Raw genomic sequence first — 18051 nt, forward strand, 5'->3', positions numbered from 1 at the left:
GCAGCGCGGTGACGAGAGAGACATGGTCATAGACTTCTCACAAAGTACGGACCAGGCAATGTGCACATCATGCTGATGAGCTCTGCATACACGCTGGCCAAACAGGAAATGAAATTCAAACGTTCACAGGCCTTTTCCTGTCTACCTGGCCAGTGTATCTGAGTTGAGAGAGCTGTCCAGAGCAGTCACAATGGAGCACTCTGAGATAGCTCCTGGAGGCCAATACCATCAAATTGTGTCCACGCTATCCCAAATTCGACCCAGCAAGGCTGATTTCAGCACTAATCCCCTCGTTGGAGGTGGAGTAAAGAAATACATTTAAAGAGCCCTTTAAGTCGGAAAAAAGGGCTTCGTCGTGTGGACAGGTCCAGGCTTAAATCGAGGTAACGCTGTTAAATTTGACATAAAGTTGTAGTGTAGACCAGGCCTCAGATCTGCTCCCACCTATCTGGGAATCATTTGCTTTACCAACTAAATCAATGGTTAGGTCATACTGAGACCGCTGCTTTCCATGCTGACCCATATTGTCTCATTGTTTCCTTGTACTGTCTGTCTGTATCCACCTGTTGTCTCTTGTCTTATACTTGGATTGTAAGCTCTCTGTGGCAGGGACTCTTTCTGTTCTGTATTTGTGCAGTACCCTAGCACAACATGGTCAGCTCATAGGCACTATGGCAATACAAATTAGCGGTAGCACCGAAGAGCCAATGTAGCTACGCTGCCTTGCCAATGAGGCAAGTCGCAGAAAACAGAGCCGAGCTGCTTTTTGTGGCAATGGTATTTGAAAAGTGGCAGTTATAGTACATGGTCCCATAACGTCAAGATTTCCCCAAGGTATAGCAATACTTTTAGACATTAGTCTTGTTCTCTTGACACCTACAGGTAAAAAAAGCCACCTTAACAAAATAATGCTGAGAATCAATAGAAGTGTTCCATATTTCTGGGAAATAGTCATGTTCCATGCTGATTGAAACAGAATTCTGTGAATATGAAAGAGCAAGAAAAGCCATCTCTTAGAACAAAAGGGGGCTCTTGCAGGAAAGTGGGGCAGGCATGAATTCTCCATCATACCCCAGGAAAGAGCTTCCGCTAGTGCAGAGCTGAAATCGATCTGAGAGGGATACAAAAGCACATGATTAACTGAGCTCTCAAAGTGGAAAGATGGAAGAATCTTATGCTACAACTGATATTTTAGCATCTATATTAACAAGCTTTTGATACCATGAGACACCAGCATAGATACAGGTAATATTAGAGAAAGTCAGCACTCGTGCCAAAGCAAATCTCAGTCTTCAACAGATGATGTCCTTTCATTGCTAACCTGGAGCTCCTACCCAACGAACAGATTCCCACTGCCATCTGCCTGGGTTGTTTAATTAGCCAGCATGAGGCTCCTGCACGTGAGTCACCACCAGCAGAATGTATGCATCACCACCTGACACTTCAAGCTTTAAAATCTAAAGGAGGAAAGAACCGCCCCCTCCTTCCATCTGTGGATCTCACCAATACAGTGAGCCAGTCAGAAATCACTGTAGTTAGAGCTCTCCAGGGAGAATCCAAGTTTTCCCAAGCTGTGTCAAAAAACAAGAGGTCATATTGATGAATCTCCTGAAATCAGTTTAAGTGCCCCTCAGGAATCTTGCCTTCTCCTCAGGCAGAGCATGGGCTGATGCTTCTCTACTCTCCACATACCTACTTCCTGAAATCTTGGCAATTACCAACAGTGCAAAACCCAGTTTCTGACGTGGCTGACTCAGCAAGGGCTTGGCAAAACAAACACATACGCACAAGGAATCAGAGCCTGGGAAGCAGTGACAAGAGACAGATGACGAGAGGTGGAAGAGAGCAGAAGAGAACGAGGCACTGTAGGATTTACCAGCTGCTTTCAAACCAGCAGAATCTTGCCTTGAGCTGCTGATTGCGACACACAAGTACATTGTCTAGGGTGGTGGTCGTGGTTCTCATTACTGAATTCTGCTGTCTCCCCTCTGCCTGCAGAACTGAGCTGCTGCTCCACCACAGAGTAAGTCTTTATTCTAAAATCAATTTTCCTAATGTTTGCTCATTTCCTATGCAGTCTCTACTACTTGCCTCATTTAAAATTCCTCTAGGACTGTATTTCTTTTGTGTGCCTCAGTCTGACAGAGATAATGGCTCCCCTTCTACCTACTCAGTGAGGCTTTTGTGCTGTGCCCTTCACCATGAAGGTGCCTGGTTACCATGGTACCGACATGCTCTTCTGTTCTAGATGCTGGGTTAATCTGTTCTCGTTGTGTCTACATGCCATTGCTGCTGTTCACCAGTTCCTTTCTGCAGCATAAGCAGGCAGATACCTCAACCCTTTCTATACTGAAGAGGGAGATTCCCTCCTGTACAAAATGGGCAAAAGATCTAGTAGCTCCATGAACTCAGGGAGGTAATAGGAATGAGTTTGCACTTCCTATGATACCAGCCTGTTTTCTCCCTTACAGGAGCTGTGGCTCTTTGTTGAACTCGAGACTGGAGTCCAGTGGCCTCCTACACAGTGCAGTGAACAACTCCCCTCCTTTTGCTGCCTAGCATGGATACTTGGCGGAGAGGATCCATTAAATCCACAACGTTCTTCAAGCGTCTTTCGTTCAGGAGGCATAAAAAGCTGGGTAATCAAGTCATTATTTTGAATCAGAACAGCCAGACAGTTGAGAACAATGGACAGTACAAGAGGGAACCACTAAGAGACCTGAAGGATAAATCAGAGTACCTGTTATGTAAGAGTGAGCAAAATCTAGCTCAGGCACAGGCACCTCCTAAGCCACCCCGGCTGTATCTGGACAGTTCCAGCTGCCCCAACATAATTGACCACACGGAGTCTCACTCGACTGCCATCTCCTTTTCCAGTGTCTCCCCTCAGTACCATAAGGCGACGCAAACACACGGTACTAACTCCTACACAGTCCAGGCTACAGACTGTGGGACCTCTGAAACAGGCTCTGATCCCTTCCTTTCCTTCAAAGTGGACTTGGGGCTATCACTCCTTGAGGATGTTCTGCAGACTCTCAGGAAACAGAATCCAAGAGATTACGCAGCTTGAAAGTGTTTATCATTTAAGTTATTGAGTTAATTATCAGCATTAGTAGTTTCCTTAGCCCTCACAGAAGAAGAGGAAACACTGGAGTGTCCCTACCCTGGAGTGCCTGTCTCATTGTCCGGTCTTGCCCACCATAAGCTGTTCTTGTCCAGGCTCCCTTCCTATTGAGCTGTCAGTACACCACTATGTGAGAGCGACATGAGAGAATCTAGTCTGATGCATTTCCATTCTCTACACTGGATGGGGAATTCCTCTCTACTGCTGACACTGTACCTCATCCTGATGAAAAAAAGGCCACGTTTAGTAACAGAGACCTGTTATTTTTGGAACACCGCTGTGACTATAAAACGCATGGGGAAAAAAGGGGGCACAAAAACAGGATTCCTGGGTAACTGGACACTTTGGATGAGATGGCAGCTCCAATATTTCCAAGCCAAGTGCAGCAGAGACAATGGATGATGATGATTCAGGATGTTCCTTTTCCAGTGGGTTTCTGTCCCCCAACTCTGTTAGATGGGCATTCCCATCTACCCTCTAACTGGAAAAAGGTAAGCAGCCGAAAAGGCTCACAATATAGCAACAGCGAATTCTCCAGCCTATTAGCAAGTGGAACAGTTTCTGTAGATATTGCTTCTTAGAGCATGCTCTGAATAATCTGCTGTAAATAAATATAGGTGAGAATAAATGTATCTGTCATTACAAGACTGTCCTTGCCTCATTTCACTTTTATCAAGCCACAACAATAAAGATGCCAAGATCACAGCTCCTTTGATCTGTAAGGTAAATATTCACTGGGGTCCTGTCCTTCTTGGTCCCTCATCTTTTTATGACAAGGGTGTTGAGGGCAGTGAGGTTACTGCTTGGCTCCAATCCCTTCTGCTGCTCCTAGTGGGAAAGGCTAGAATTGCAGCCACTGGGACATGCTTCCACCAGGTACTACCACCACTAATGTCAATGCTAAGAACACTTGGGGTCAGTCCCTGGCTTTACTAAAGTGATTCTGCACTAGTACTGTGGTAACAATTCTTAGCAATTACTAGTGCTGGGTTAGAAAATCGTGTCTTTTTCTCTAGGGGTTGCTGAATAGAGGCATCTGGTGCATTTAGCATTTGGGTGAACCATGTCTAAGAAGGTGCAGATGGCTCCTATCCCACTAGCTTCACATTAGACCAAGAAAGCAATATTAAGTCTTACTGCAACCTTAAAGTAGCTTAGAAAATGCCCAGGACAATGCCAGAGAGAAAGCTGCTTTCAGCAACTGTAGGACAACATTGCTGGATCCCTGGCTAATACTAAAGGGGCAGTGCTGGTAAGAAGCTCCCAGAGAAGACCGTACTAGTACTGGTAGGAGAGTGTTGTGAATAATTTGCATGGTGCTGGTGTACTCAACACTGTACAACAGCTGCAGTATGTCAGACAAAAAGCTCGCTGCCCCAGGAGGCTATATTTAGGGCCCTACAAAATTCACAGCCATGAAAAACACATCACGGACCATGAAATCTAGTCGCCCCCGTGAAATTTGGTCTTTGTGTGCATTCACCCTATACTATACAGATTTCATGGGGGAGACCAGTGTTTCTCAAATTGTGGGTCCTGACCAAAAAGGGAGGGGTGTGTGTGTGTGTGGGGGGGTCACAAGGTTATTTTAGGGGGGTTGCGGTATTGCCACCCTTACTTCTGTGCTGCTTTCAGAGCTGGGTGGCCAGAGAGTGGCAGATGTTTGCCGGGCACCCAGCTCTGAAGGCAGCGCCCTTCCAGCAACAGCACAGAAGTAAGGGTGACAATACCATACCATGCCATCCTTACTTCTGTACTGCTGCCTTCAGAGCCGAGCGGCTGGAGAGTGGTGGCTTCTGACTGAGGGCACAGTTCTGCAGGCAGCAGCGCAGAAGTAAGGGTGACAACACCATACCATGCCATCCTTACTCTGCGCTGGTGTTGGCTCTGCCTTCAGAGCTGGGCTCCAGCCAGCAGCACCATTCTCCAACTGCCCAGCTCTGAAGGCAGCGCTGCTGCCAGCAGCAGTGCAGAAGTAAGCATACCTGTACTGCAACCCCTACCCCCCCACAGTAACCCTTGTGACCCCTCCCCAACTCTTTTTTGGGTCAGGACCCCAACATTTACACCACCATGAAATTTCAGATTTAAATAGCTGAAATAATGAAATTTACGATTTTTAAAAAGCCTGACTGTGAAATTGACCAAAATGGACTGTGAATTTGATAGGGCTCTAGTTATAGTCTATAGAAAAAAAAAGCAGGTACAATAGTTAGTGCACTGTAGTCAGAACATTGTGGCTCTGTAGCAATTTCCAGAAGTAGAGCAGGGAGGGAGCTCAATTTACATGAAGTAGGAGGCTAATCTAGGTATGTGGGTGTGACGAACTGGGAATGCACTTAATGTTTTCTCTGAATACTGTGTTGGTGCCTCAGTGTCTCCTATGCAGTTCTTAAGTATTTAGGTGATGGGGTAAGGATGTATGGTTGCTGCAGAGCAAAAGGACCAGTGTACATAAATGCCTGACAATCTGTCTCCTAGCAACTGATGACCTGGGCCCCTCCTCTGCAAAGGTGCCAGCTGAAGGTGTTGGAGACAAAGAGGTCAGGTGACCTCCTGGCCCAGGAAAGGAACTGAGCAGAGGAGAAGGGGCTGGAGGGGGTTTTCAGTCTGGAGCTAGCTGGGGACAAGGAATGAAGTGCAGACGTGGGGGTCTGGCTCACTGCCCCCCTAGAATGGACCCAGCGGAGGGATCCTATTCGCTGTACCTATAAGCTCTGTTTTAGACTGTGTTCCTGTCATCTAATAAACCTCTATTTTACTGTCTGGCTGAGAGTTACGTCTGACTGCGAAGTGGGGGTGCGGGACCCTCTGGCTTTCCCAGCACCCTGCCTGGGTGGACTCGCTATGGGAAGCGCACGGAGGGGCAGAGGATGCTGAATGCTCCAAGGAGAGACCCAGGAGGTGAAGCCGTGTGAACTCCTTGCCCTGGAGACAGTCTGCTCCAAGGGAGAGGAGGCTCCCCAAAGTCCTGACTGGCTTGGTGGGGGGCAGTTCCAGAGCATCACCCGGGAACTCCGTGACAGTGGGATGGCATGAAAAAAAGCATGAGGTATCCAAAGGGAGCAGAAGAGAAATGAGTGCAGACCAAAATGATGGGATGAGAGGTGAGCTGAAAGATAGCTTAAAAGTAAGAACCTTGAACTTAATATAGAAGGGAAGCCAGAGAGGATACTAACGCATGAGGCAGAGGTAGTCAGAATAGTGGAAAGGCAAAGTCTCTTAGCAGCTCATTTTGGATGGACTGGAGAGAAGAGTTGATGGCACAGAGGAATGCAGCCAAGACAAGAAGTTACGAGAGCAAGGATTCATATTTTGGCAGTAGAGATAAATTTTGGACATGTATGGAAAGTAGCAGCAGGATCTGGGGAAATCCTAGGTAAGAGGAGAGAAGGAAAGATAAGAATAAAAGAGGACCCTACAGTTCTGAGCCTGAGGAACAGGAGGATTGGGAGGTTACTATCATAGGAATGGTAGATGTTACTTGTAACAGCAGTGGTAATTACTACTGTCAGGCAAAAGTGTAACTTTCCAGCTGATGATCTGCCTTTCAGTTGTAGGTCATAAATCCTCACCATTCTAACAGGTGACTGGCAGCCCCACCAGATCAGAGGGCCTCTGTTCAATAGCAATGACTCTCCCACCACCGTCCAGCAGAAATACCATTGACTGCTTTGGCCTGCCCTCCCTGTCTGCTCAGCCACACTAATGACTCACAGCAGGCAGAAGCTAACAATCTTTTACCATGGAAATGAGCCAAGACAAACCTAGACACAAGCTAGGGCGCTCACACGCAAACTGCACAAATCCATCACCAAGTTTCAACTGCATTAGTGACCCCTTAGGTATGAACAGAGCCCAGGAAAATGTTTTTTAGTTTTTTTTATCATTTTGCTTTATTTGGCGGGAATTTCATTTTATTTCATGGAGTCGTGGGAGGCCCTGGAGGTGAATGGGTCAATTCTTACCCTAAGGAGTCAGAGGCCCTAAGGAGAGATTGGTTCCTACCCCTGGGGGGCAGCTTTGGAGGTCCAGGGATGAGAGACCCCGGAGAGTGATTGGGTCCTATCCCTGGGGGAGCAGCTTTGGAGGCTCAGGGGTGAGAGACCCTGGGGAGAGGTTGGGTCCTGACCCTGGGGGGGGTGGGTTTGGAGGCCCAAGGGTGAGGGTGTCAGGTCCTGCTCCCAGGGGGTGGCTCTAGAGGCCCTGAGGTGATCAGATAACCTGGGGGGAGGTTGGGTCATGCCCCAGGGGTGGGGGGAGTTGCATAACCCACCTTATGCATTCTATGCAGCAGCAGTTCTTATCCCATGCGGCTGGGCCCACCTCCCTGTCCTGGGTGTTGCAACCTGGTGCATGGCATTGCAGTGCCGCTCAGGTTTGGCCCAGGTCACAATGCTACTCACTCATATTTGATCTGGCCACCCCCATCATGATGGAGGGGTGGCTGGGCCAAATCAGAGCAGCAGTGCAACTCCAAGCACCATGTTGCAATGCCTGGAGTGGGGAGATGGGCCTGACCCTGTGGGACAGGAGCCACCACTGCGTGGTAAGGTTTTCATTTTACTGGGGAGGGGAGTTGTTTGTTTATTTCATGTTATTTCACATCTGCAAAAAATACAGGGTTTTAGGTCTGAATGGGTTCCTCGTCTGCCCTTAAAAAGGGACACTGAAGTTCACTAGGCTGAATTCGGATTTGTCCATCCCCCAACCACCCTAAAGACTCTGCACTGTTTATGGAACTCAAGTCAGCTCTATACTGCATGTGTAGATCCAGTTAGCTCTGCTCCCTGCTGCTTCCAGGGTGAGAGGGTTTGCAATCATAACCACTTGAGCCTGCAGTCAGATTGGAGAGCCACTCTTCTCAGGTGTGTGCACTGAATGGAAACACCCAGCCCCAAAACCTGGGATGGTGGCCAGGCAATTCCTCTTGGAACATGCCACTGAGCAAAGAGTCAGGAAAATAAAAGTAGGAACATCAAACAGCCTTTGAAGCAGCTAAAAATATCCATCTATTCCATATGCACAACACTTAGTTTCTAAACACTCCCTAAAACAAGATCGAGAGCACATGCAGAGCGCGAGGCAGGATCACTCTTTTGGCAATGACTGTTCTTCAGGGTTTGGCTTTGACCTTTCAGTGAGGAGATGGGTCTGGGAAGTTTAAGGACTATGCTGTGAATTGAAAGAGCAGAGTACTTCGCCCTCATCTAGCACTGTTCATCTTAAAATCTCAGAGTGCTTCACAGAGGTAGATATAATCCCTATTTTTCAGAGGCAGAAATATAACTCAGAGAGGTTAAGCGACTCATCGAGGTCACGCAGCAAATCGGTGACAGAGTCAAGTCTTCCTATTGTACCAAGTTTGGAATATTGCTATCAGAGAGTGACAACAAGCCTGGGGAATTATTTGGTGAACTAACCAGGATGTAGCTAAGATTTAACGATGATCTTCTCATTTTATACCAGACATTTTGCTGTATTGTGACAGTTCTGCAATGTGCCTGCTAAGCAACTGATTTGCATTAATAATATGGGGGGTCAGGGGGGAAGAGACTACTTCCAAAGGTGTAGTGGAGAAAGGCATCATCCCTACTTTGAACACTGTCTACCTGTATCAGACAGGTGCTGCTCTCCTTTCCCTTCCTCATACTTAATATACATCTGCTCCTGCTCATAGTTTGGCCAGCACACAAACCAAGCATTTCCCGACTGACCCAACTTCCCCTTAAGTGAGCTTTGAAGGAATTTCAGTTCACACCCTTTAACCAGCAATCCACCAAAGGATCTCCAGTGTCAGGGAAAACGTATATTAATATCAATTAGAATAAATCCATGGGAGGAGTTTACAGAGCCTTAGAGCTGAGCAGAGAATTTCTCTGTTTCTCAGCTGAAAGAGAAAGACTGAGAGGAGGATTAAATGATCCAAGTAGCCTGTGTCTCATTTTGCTTTTTCTGATGGTAGAGCTGCTTCTGAAAAGGCCACTTGATCAGTGCAAAATATCAAAGGCTGAACAGGAAGGCAGGTGCCTAGCGAGGAACCTCTCAGTAAACCCACCTGGGAAGGAACATATCTTAGCATGTGTGCTAGGATTGCTATGCAAGTAATTTTTAATAACCAAGGGCCTGTGTTCTCCTTACCTGAGAAGCTCTAGGCTGGCTAGTGCTATCAGGGAACTTCGTGCTGGGATTGTTCTGTGGCTGGCCTTCTAACCAGGAAATCTTCAGAGGATTATTTATCAAACCAACTTCATTCTTCACTGCCATCTCCTATCAATGAGAACATTCTCCCATCATTATCTTCATTCAAACCTCACCACCACCCCCAGCTCACTCTTTAAACTGGCATGTAAGATTTCCCACTCTTAATCCAAAATCCAGGCCAAACAGGGCACAAAACTTCAGGCTTCACTTCCAGCCATTGCAGGTGAAGAATACCGTTTTATGAAGCCCACACTGGTATCAAACAAAGAAAGGACTTACCACTCTCAGTGCATTTGGTATAAGGAGCATGAATAACTTGGTTCAGTATAAGGAATAAAAGAGTAGGAGCAAGATCCTCAACTTGCGTTAACGTGTCAGAGCTCAGTTAAAGTTAACGGAGCTATAGCAATTTACGCTAGCTGAGGATCTGGCCCTAGAATTCTGTTCCCATACAGACCAGACTCCGGTTATATTTCTCTTCATTGCCCTGATTACAAGTAAATACACAAGTGTCACCATCCTCACTATCGCCAATATCATTCATTATCAGTCACTTGCAGTCTTCCTCCGCAACATCAGTCAACGTTCCCTTGTCCACCTCCAGACTTCCCAACAAAGTAAACCTGAGGTCTTCTGCTAAACTTACAGCAGCTTTAACTGTAGCAAATTCCACAACTGCACTCCCAGTCTTCTTACTTGAGATCACCAAGTTCAGCACTTCACCATACTGTCAGAATCAATGAGAAGAGACACGTCAAATACAGAACCAGACAAGAAGCAAAATATATCCCAGTGAAACATGGAAACGTTGGCCATGGGAGAAAGCTACTGCAGATCCAGTGCCAGCACAGAATGGTGGAGGAGCTCTAGCTGTGAGGGGAAAGGGGGCAGGATGAGATCACGGCTGCTCCTCTCCCATCAACAGTCACTCCAAGGAATGATATAGGAGTGTCAGCTCTGCAGTTGCTAATAGTTACTGTCACTGCTCCCAGCAGGAGTCACTATAGAACACTGTCTGCCTGAGAACTAACAGCTACTTACAAAACTGCCTCTCCCATGAAGACTCAGGGGAAAATATATGCCATAATAAATCAGATCAGAGGTCCATCTAGTCCAGCAAACCATCCCAACAGCAGCTAGTATTTAACACTTTAAGTGAAGGGGAAAGTCCACAATAATGCACACAGCCTGCCTAATCTTTGTAGGGGTTATTAAACGAGCTTCTGTTCTGAGGGAAGAGTTCACAGCTACTCTTCTTCCAATAAGAGTCACTGTAGGGAATGGGACAGTTCATGATGAATCCATGATGGCCACCTTTAAAATTCGCATGAGGGAGTAAGAAAGTTATACAATGAAGAATAAGAGCCACTTTGCTTTATACGTAGCTCCACCACAATTCTCCGCCCTTTCTTACAGCATCAAGGTTGGGGGATATCAAGTGGTAGGAAAGAGCATCTCAGAACAGGACCTTCTGCAGGATTTGCAGGAGAACTTCTTTTGAGTATCCCCCTTTTGTTTCATCATCCTTCTTGCATTTCCATCTTAGCTAGAAAAAAAAAACTGCAAGTTAGTTTTGTCCACTTCAACTCACATAGCTGTGCTGAAGATGGTTCTTGACAGCTACAAAATAACACACGTCTGACATTTACAGTTACATCTGCAACACTGCCAAGACAGGGATTTTAATACCACCATGGGCAGACGGACTAAATAGAACAAGTTATACAGAGGCACAGGGATAAACAGTCCTCAGCAGAATGAAAAAAACATTGTAAAGCACCTTAAAGTAAATAAATGAATGTATCAAGGTAATAACCAGATGTTCCCAGTGTTTTAGGCACACACATATGAATTCCAAGCTTAGGGCTACTGGTTTTGAGATCAGACTACAAGAGAGGAAAAAAAAGAGGGGAAGGGATATTTTAAGGCAGGGGTGGAGAGCTTCAACAAGCATTGAGCGTGATGGACAGAGTTTCAGCTTTCTCCTAAACTGGAGGTGCTTTGAGTCTGGGTGCAAACAGAGATGCGCCTTCTGCAAGTGAGTGCCAAGCAGTTACCAATACTGAAAAGGTTAGTAGCCAGTCTTCTCACAGAGTCTGATTTTTAGGGATGTCTTACTTTGAGCTTGGGAGTTCCTTTGCCCTCTACTCCATTCCCATCTTGTTTGCCTAGGAAGAGAAAGAAGAGAAAGTGAAAGCACAAGGGGGAAAATCCAAGAGCAAGTTAAAAATCACTTAGAAAAGTTAGATGCCTGCAAGTCACCAGGGCCTGATGAAATGCATCCTAGAATACTCAAGGAGTTAATAGAGGAGGTGTCTGAGCCTCTAGCTATTATCTTTGGAAAGTCATGGGAGACGGGAGAGATTCCAGAAGACTGGAAAAGGGCAAATATAGTGCCCATCTATAAAAAGGGAAATAAAAACAACCCAGGAAACTACAGACCATTAGTTTAACTTCTGTGCCAAGGGAAGATAATGGAGCAAGTAATTAAAGAAATCATCTGCAAACACTTGGAAGGTGGTAAAGTGATAGGGAATAGCCAGGATGGATTTGTAAAGAACAAATCGTGTCAAACCAATCTGATAGCTTTCTTTGATAGGATAACGAGTCTTGTGGATAAGGGAGAAGCAGTGGATGTGGTATACCTAGACTTTAGTAAGGCTTTTGATACAGTCTCGCATGATATCCTTATCGATAAACTAGGCAAATACAATGTAAATGGGGCTACTATAACATGGGTACATAACTGGCTGGATAACCGTACTCAGAGAGTAGTTATTAATGGTTCCCAATCCTGCTGGAAAGGTATAACAAGTGGGGTTCCGCAGGGGTCTGTTTTGGGACCGGCTCTGTTCAATATCTTCATCAACGATTTAGATGTTGGCATAGAAAGTACGCTTATTAAGTCTGCGGACGATACCAAACTGGGAGGGATTGCAACTGCTTTGGGGGACAGGGTCAAAATTCAAAATGATCTGGACAAATTGGAGAAATGGTCTGAGGTAAACCAGATGAAGTTCAATAAAGACAAGTGCAAAGTGCTCCACTTAGGAAGGAACAATCAGTTTCACACATACAGAATGGGAAGAGACTGTCTAGGAAGGAGTATGGCAGAAAGAGATCTTGGGGTCATAATGGACCACAAACTAAATATGAGTCAACAGTGTGATACTGTTGCAAAAAAAGCAAACGTGATTCTGGGATGCATTAACAGGTGTGTTGTAAACAAGACATGAGAAGTCATTCTTCTGCTCTACTCTGCGCTGGTTAGGCCTCAACTGGAGTATTGTGTCCAGTTCTGGGCACCGCATTTCAAGAAAGATGTGGAGAAATTGGAGAGGGTCCAGAGAAGAGCAACAAGAATGATTAAAGGTCTTGAGAACATGACCTATGAAGGAAGGCTGAAAGAATTGGGTTTATTTAGTTTGGAAAAGAGAAGACTGAGAGGGGACATGATAGCAGTTTTCAGGTATCTAAAAGGATGTCATCAAGAGGAGGGAGAAAACTTGTTCACCTTAGCCTCTAATGATAGAACAAGAAGCAATGGGCTTAAACTGCAGCAAGGGAGATTTAGGTTGGACATTAGGAAAAAGTTCCTAACTGTCAGGGTAGTTAAACACTGGAATAAATTGCCTAGGGAGGTTGTGGGATCTCCATCTCTGGAGATATGTAAGAGTAGGTTAGATAAATGTCTATCAGGGATGGTCTAGATAGTATTTGGTCCTGACATGAGGGCAGGAGACTGGACTCAATGACCTCTCGAGGTCCCTTCCAGTCCTAGAGTCTATGAATCTATAAACAGTAACACTCCACAGTTTGTTAGTGCATATGTACAAGGCAGTGGCAATTCTGCCTTTTGGGTTTCTTCCCCACTAAGGTTTCCCACTGTTGCTGACTATGGTTCAGCACCTTAGCATAGACAAGATGCCGGTGACTGCCAGCATTTTTGCTACCCTGTTGTCTAGACTTGCCCTGATCAAAGTGAGACAACACCATAGTAAAACTGAAGGTAGTGTGAGTCCACTCTTGCTCCCAGCAGCAGAGAAAACAAGGAAAACAAAATAAGGCTAGTGTAGACGGCAGAATTAATCCTGTATGCCAGTCTGTGCTGACAAGGGATTATTATACTTTTCCCTTCCATTGCATCTTCTATCCAAGGATCTCATAGAGCTTCACAAGCATTCCTTAAATTAATCCTCAACAACCTCAATTCATCATCGGTAAAATGGGAATGGCAAAGTACAGGGAGATTAAATGACTTGCCTATGATCACACTGGAAGTCAGTGGCAGACCCCAGATGAGACATCAGATCTCCTGACTTACAGTTCGATTCTTTATCCACAAGATCTCCCTTCCTTAAGAGATTAAGGAGAGAGATTGATTTAGCCACTGTCACCTCTGCCAGAGCGGAAGAGATACAAAGCAAGGGACAGAGCAATTTTAAACAAGGAATGCCTTAACTTTTTTCCAGAAGCAGAGCAGTATTATCTCAAGAATGGGAATATATTTTGAGTCCAGGTAGGTAACAGAGTATTATAGAACCAAGGGAAGAATCTGTATGCAGAGATGTGTGTGGCATGGAAGATTGAGAGTGCAAGTGAAAGAGTCTGGGAGGAAGCTCAGTTACAAGTGTCTGAGGAGAACTGGCTACAGGACCTGAGGTGCTGGGAGAATTTAGGGGCTGAGAACCTTAAATATGTTAACTTTCTTTTCTCAGATAGCAACATAGGAGGAGGGAAGGGAGTTTAGGAGCTGTGTGTCACACAGTTCAAGAATCTACTGATTTCCTGGTTCTGCACAAACCTGGTATAAAGCGTGTGTGTACACAGACATGGGGGAGAGACCAGAAATGCGAGTTCCAGGAACAAAGCACAAGAGAGCTCCAGTCTGTGCAGAGAAAGAATTTCCACATGTTGAGCCTTTGTAAGCGATAGATACCAAGTCACTTTCAGCGGCGCACGGGGGAGAAAATGCAGAATTAGTGACCCTCGGGAAAGCCAGAATTGCTCTCCATCAGTAGTTAAATAACGTGGGGCCAGCAAGCATAAACTGAACACATCTGACTGTGATTGTCATTCATATCCTTCTAGCTCTACTGTGGAGAATCCCTTTGGGGATGTCCAGGCTCTAAGCTTCAGAAGGTTATCCATATTCCCGGAAAAGGAAAGGAGTGGGATGAGTGCAGGAAAGATTTGAATGACCCTGTTTCCATCATCCAGTGCACTGATTCACTACCCTCCTTCCTATGGGAAGGATTTCAGCAGGAATCTGAGCACTGCCTGCCTCCAGCAGCAAGCCACGGACATGGGTGTGTAGGAAGAGGCCAAGATGAGGGAGTACAGCCATACTGACTGTGACACCCTGGCACCCCAATATTCACCACTGTCATGTATTAGGATATGTTTTGTACAAAATATGCCTTGTGAGATATCATTCTAAAAGTCTTGATCTGCTAGACAGTAATATCTCGTTGGATTGTATGTGCTACCGTCGTATGTGAAGTGAGGCTATGCATGTGTTACTGAGACGTTGTGAGGCTGAAAGCACTCACAAGCAGCCTTTCAGGTACAACAGTAAAAAGGTCAAACAATGTTAATGGTTTATTGAGGCAATGCAAACAAGTGCAAGGATTACCTCAGGAACTGTGTACAATAGAAACATCTCAGAGATAGCACTACACAATGGGAACTGTTTGACCCAGGTCACAGCACAAGAGCTTTCCAGCAAGTAGGAAGAAGATATAAAAGGGGGGAAATGACATCATGAGGGGACCTCACTCTCCCTACACCACCACCCTGGAAACACCTGAGGAATAAAGATTGAATGGGAGATAGGGGGGAGTGATAGTCCCAGGCTAAAGGGATTTCTAGCTTGCCTATGAAAACCTGGGAAACCCGAGCTGCAAAGTCAAGGCAGCTTGTGCCTTAAGAAGCTGCCAGCCTGCTGATCACTCAGGGTGAGAATTTGCTAATTCATATCCTACCTATCTAGTATGTTAAACTCGGTTTGTGGTTTTGTTTATTTACTAGGTGATCTGTTTGATATCACTTATAATCACTTTAAATCTATCCTTTTGTAGTTCAATTTATTTTGTGTTTTAATCCAAACCAGTGTGCATTTGACTAAGGTGTCTGGGGAAAATCTCAGCTTGGTTACCACAAGTGTGCATAGTCCTCTTCACATTGAGGGAGAGGCGGACCGGGTGCTAAACCCACATAATGGCCAGATTTGACCAGGGCAGGATGGTATTGCTCTGGGGTCCGAGGCAGTGCTCCCTCTAATTTTTTCCATCCATATGTGGACTTAATTTTGTTATAAGCACCATAGTGAGGTAATGTGCGGATGTGCACCACTAGAAGAAACAAAAAACCTAGCTATAATATGTATTTTTAAAAAGTTACCATAGGGATAATTACTCCAGCCAGGAGAGGTTAGACATTTTAGAACTCACTACTCAAAGAATTAAATTTTACCGTACGAGAGAAATAAAAATTATGAAATGCCTAGACCAGTCAAAAAACTAAAACACACTTCGAAAGAAGTGTCAAGTAACAACAACAACAGAAGTATGTGTTGGGAGGTGAGTGTGTCAGAGAGAGAGAGAGAGAGTTTGTATGTGTGCATGCATGTGCCTCTCAGAGACAGACAGAGAGAGAGAGAGAGAGACACACACACACACACACACACACACAGGCCCCTTTAAGTACATTGCCCTTTTAAGTAGGACGGCACTCAGCAGTCTGAAGCCTGCTTGTTTACATATAGCAACAACAGCCAGCAATCTCCCTCCATCCTCAGCCCTGTCCTGAGCCCTGTCGTGTTCCCGCATCTGCTCTGTGGAGATGGGGTACGGGGAGAAGGACACCCTGACATCAGCACCCTCCCTACCTCTCCTCAGCTCTGCCCAGCAAGCAGGAGGCTCCCAGAAGCAGACGGCCAGGGACTCCAAGGCAGAAGGAAGATGATAGCTTGCCGGGCGGCCGTGCAGCTTAAAGGAAAATAGGTCCTAGGCTGGGAGGCTGGTGGTTAGATAGCCTGCATGTAACTGCAGCTGGGTGTGTCCCTATCTGTGTGAATGCTGGTGAAAGTGCACACCTGGAGGGCTTTGCAACTTGTCACAGCAGCGCAGGGTGAGAGGGAGCCCTCGCTGGTGGGTCAGAGGACTCAGTGGTACCCCAGTTCCAGGTGGCACCCCAGGGAGGAACCTGTCACATTGGCCATCTCCCTATTCAGTGTGGTACCCATGTAAGTTAGTTCATGAAAGATTTGGGACTCAGTAAACTTGTAGCTTGGATGAAGGCTCCAATCTCATCTGCCTTTACCTTGGACTCGTTGCTCTCTCTCAAGTCGGATCTGGTCCCGCATGAGTTTCTGCTGCTCTTCTAGCTGCCGGGAGCCCTCTTCCCGCAGGCGTAGTATCTACAATGGAGGCAGGAGAGAACAAATACCACAATTATGTTACCAAGAAAGTTTGCTAATTGGTATGTAATCAACAGCTATCCCATCATACTTACATCCATTTAACCCTTTCACCATTAAGCAGAGGATGGAAAGGGAGAGAAAGAAAGGAGGAAAGTTTAAAAAGAACTCCTCCCCCCGAAAAAAACCCAAAACAACCATGAATAGGGCTCTACAAATTTCACGGCTGTGAAAAACATGGCATGGATCGTGAAATAAGCCTTTCCCTCTGAAATTCAATCCCTCCTGTGCTGTCGGGAGTGCCCCAGCCCGGAGCTCCTAGCTGCTAGTCTCGGCTGGGCTGGAGAGGGACAGGCAGTGGCAGATTATTGATTTTGCCGTCCGTAGGCCCTGAAATAAGTGCCGTCCACGGCCCCATATGAACTTGTTTTAGTTTTTCAACAAATTTGTTTGACCTAAAATGAATCTAAATCTCATTAAAATAATTGAACATTTACAAGTTTTATTATAAATAAAATTACAAGTACAGCGGACCCTTTCTTGAATGCGCATCTGTATAGCGTGATTTCACTTATAGCGCGGGACCATGCATGGATCCAAAATTGAGAACTGCTTAATTTCTTCCTTCTGGTCATATTATTAACGTTTAGGATTCTCACGTATGTTTACTAAATGGCGTCATACCATCATTAGTGGTTTCAATATGCGCTATGACTGGTAGAATCGCGGCATCACTTATGCCACGATTACAAAAATGCTGCTATTATAAATTTGCCGACCCTGCAAATTTGTCAGCCTAGGCGATACTACGCCGCTGGGGACATGACTTGTCCTTCCCCTGTATGGCTGCTCTCAGTGGTGAGATCAAACCCACCTCCAAAGACAGCCAGTGAGGGGGGTACAGCAGCCACGGAGCTGGGCTTGGGGAGCCTACCCACCACGAGTCCTGCCATGGATCATGGCATTCACCCCCCATGGCTCCTGCCAGAGCTTCCACCCCTACGGCTTCTGCCAAAGCTCAGGGTGCTCATTTTTCCAGGAGTAGGGGGCAAATTAGCTGGAGTCCATTGGCTGGGACTAGCAATTAGGAGCTCCTGGCTGGGACACTCCCTGCAGCACTGGAGAGATCAGACCCGCCACCTTTGGGAACCTCTTCCAGCTGCAGGAAGCTCTGGCACTGCTGCCCAACTGCAGAGTTTCCTGCAGCCAACGGAGGTGGGTCTGATCTGCCCTCTAGAGGGGCCGTGCAGGGGAAGAACAAGTCTTGTTCCCCCCTAGCAGGCCAGGACTAGCAGCTAGGAGC

At 46.1% G+C, this 18051-nt stretch overlaps 2 protein-coding genes across 2 annotated transcripts in view; one reads left to right on the forward strand and one right to left on the reverse strand.

The window, feature by feature from the left end:
* DNAJC17 (DnaJ heat shock protein family (Hsp40) member C17) overlaps positions 1–18051 on the reverse strand; it is a 30324-nt gene that overhangs the window by 2869 nt on the left and 9404 nt on the right. The window contains exons 6-10 of the mRNA XM_030559488.1: positions 16652–16748; positions 11447–11496; positions 10797–10874; positions 9975–10055; positions 9266–9394 (exon numbers count right to left, since the gene is read on the reverse strand). Coding sequence (XP_030415348.1) covers positions 9266–9394; positions 9975–10055; positions 10797–10874; positions 11447–11496; positions 16652–16748 — 435 coding nt within the window. The remainder of the gene's footprint in view (positions 1–9265; positions 9395–9974; positions 10056–10796; positions 10875–11446; positions 11497–16651; positions 16749–18051) is intronic.
* Positions 372–4673, forward strand: C4H15orf62 (chromosome 4 C15orf62 homolog). The gene is made up of 2 exons (XM_030559490.1): positions 372–2023; positions 2472–4673. The coding sequence occupies exon 2, from the start codon at positions 2561–2563 to the stop codon at positions 3068–3070; it is 510 nt and encodes a 169-aa protein (XP_030415350.1). The 5' UTR covers positions 372–2023; positions 2472–2560; the 3' UTR covers positions 3071–4673.

This window comes from Gopherus evgoodei, chromosome 4, assembly GCF_007399415.2.
Source record: "Gopherus evgoodei ecotype Sinaloan lineage chromosome 4, rGopEvg1_v1.p, whole genome shotgun sequence".
Classification (NCBI taxonomy): Eukaryota; Metazoa; Chordata; order Testudines; family Testudinidae; genus Gopherus; species Gopherus evgoodei.